We start from the raw sequence: 1421 nt of genomic DNA, 5'->3' as shown, positions 1-1421 counted from the left end.
TATATCCAGCAATAATTTTTTACCATCACCACCTGGATTGTAAAAGCAAAGCATGTGGAACAGAACAAGGGAATCCCTTCCTTTGCATTTGCAATATCATAAAAAACTTGTCTATAAAAGTATGAAATAAAATCTTGAAGGACTAAGCACTGGTAAAGTGTTCAGCAGCATTTCCTGCTACAGAAACCATTATGTGAATGATTCATTGATCAATGTATGGAGTGTCTGAACTCTGACCCATTACAGACCCTCAAGCGTTTTCATATATGAGGTTTTGATGCATACAGTTCTTCTCAAAGTCAACCTACCTTTTAGAGTGCTGATGACAAAGCAAGATTCATCCTGGAAGTTCTGAACCATCTGAAAAGAACAGAATACTGATTATTAAAGTAGACTGAAAGTAACACATCACCAAGGGTCCAAATGAGACCCCCAAGTTCACATTGACACTACAATTTTTTTTTTCTTTTAAAAAGGAGAACTATGAGGGGGGTGCTTTTCACTCACCTCATAGTTCTAGCCGACCTGTGACAATGAGACTGTCACAGGTCGGCTCAGTAGATCGGGAAGTGAGCGAACACAAACCGGCGTTCGCTCACCTCTCGATCCTGTCATGGCTCTCTGCTGGATTCCCCCCTCCCCACTCCGATCCTCCAGCGCTGACTGGCGGAACGGACGGACAATTGTCGGGATCCTCTTCAGCTGCGGCGTCTCAGTATACCGCGAGCTGTAGCTCTCTATATACTGAGCTTAGGGTGACGGGAGGACGCTAGTTTGTGTCCTCCCGTTACCCGGAGAACTATAGGAAAAAGCCTTGACCCCATAGTTCTCCTTTAAAGTGCCATACAACTGCTTTTGCCATTTGCAGTACTGACAGTATTTGTCCCTTGAGAGGCGAGAAGACTTCCCCTTAGCGCCGACATCGCCACCTTGGACACTGCTTCCACTTAAGCGAGTGATGGAGGGAACAGCTGTAAATGCCTGACTGCTATGTGTGGACTGAGTGTTGACAGAGCTCAGTGCATACCAGTGATGTACGGTACCTCTTGTTTGGGGTGAGGCATTTCCACCCGCCCCCCCGATGAAGCTCCGCCCCCAAGCTAGCGTAAAGGAGGAAGGGAGGAGACTAGGAGCTTCCCTGTCCCTCACTTGCACCTCACCGCTGAGGGTCCATGACAGGTTACACAGCAGGGAGGATTTCCCTGCTGTGTAACCTGTTAGATGCCGATCTGAATGGAGACATGAAGCCGACAGCTTTTTCCTCCATAATTCAAGGTGAGGCTCTTCCTCACCTGACCGCACGTCCCTGTTGCACACATATTGGAGCACGCCGCTTCTGGGTGCAGTCAACGCTGCATTCAGTCACTTGAACAGTGGCTAAATAGCATTGTCGGCCCGGCATCGGAACTAGTATTATTCCT

At 47.8% G+C, this 1421-nt stretch overlaps 1 protein-coding gene across 1 annotated transcript in view; it reads right to left on the bottom strand.

The window, feature by feature from the left end:
- Positions 1 to 1421, bottom strand: part of TFCP2L1 (transcription factor CP2 like 1) — a 58272-nt gene that overhangs the window by 878 nt on the left and 55973 nt on the right. Inside the window, exon 15 of the mRNA XM_018558098.1 lies at positions 309 to 360. Within this exon, the coding sequence (XP_018413600.1) occupies positions 309 to 360 (52 nt within the window). The remainder of the gene's footprint in view (positions 1 to 308; positions 361 to 1421) is intronic.

This window comes from Nanorana parkeri, unplaced genomic scaffold (genome assembly GCF_000935625.1).
Source record: "Nanorana parkeri isolate BGI_ZX_2015 unplaced genomic scaffold, ASM93562v1 scaffold320, whole genome shotgun sequence".
In the NCBI taxonomy this organism is placed as follows: domain Eukaryota; kingdom Metazoa; phylum Chordata; class Amphibia; order Anura; family Dicroglossidae; genus Nanorana; species Nanorana parkeri.
The sequence above is the reverse complement of the archived record's forward strand: the minus strand, read 5'-3'. Positions and strand labels throughout refer to the sequence as shown.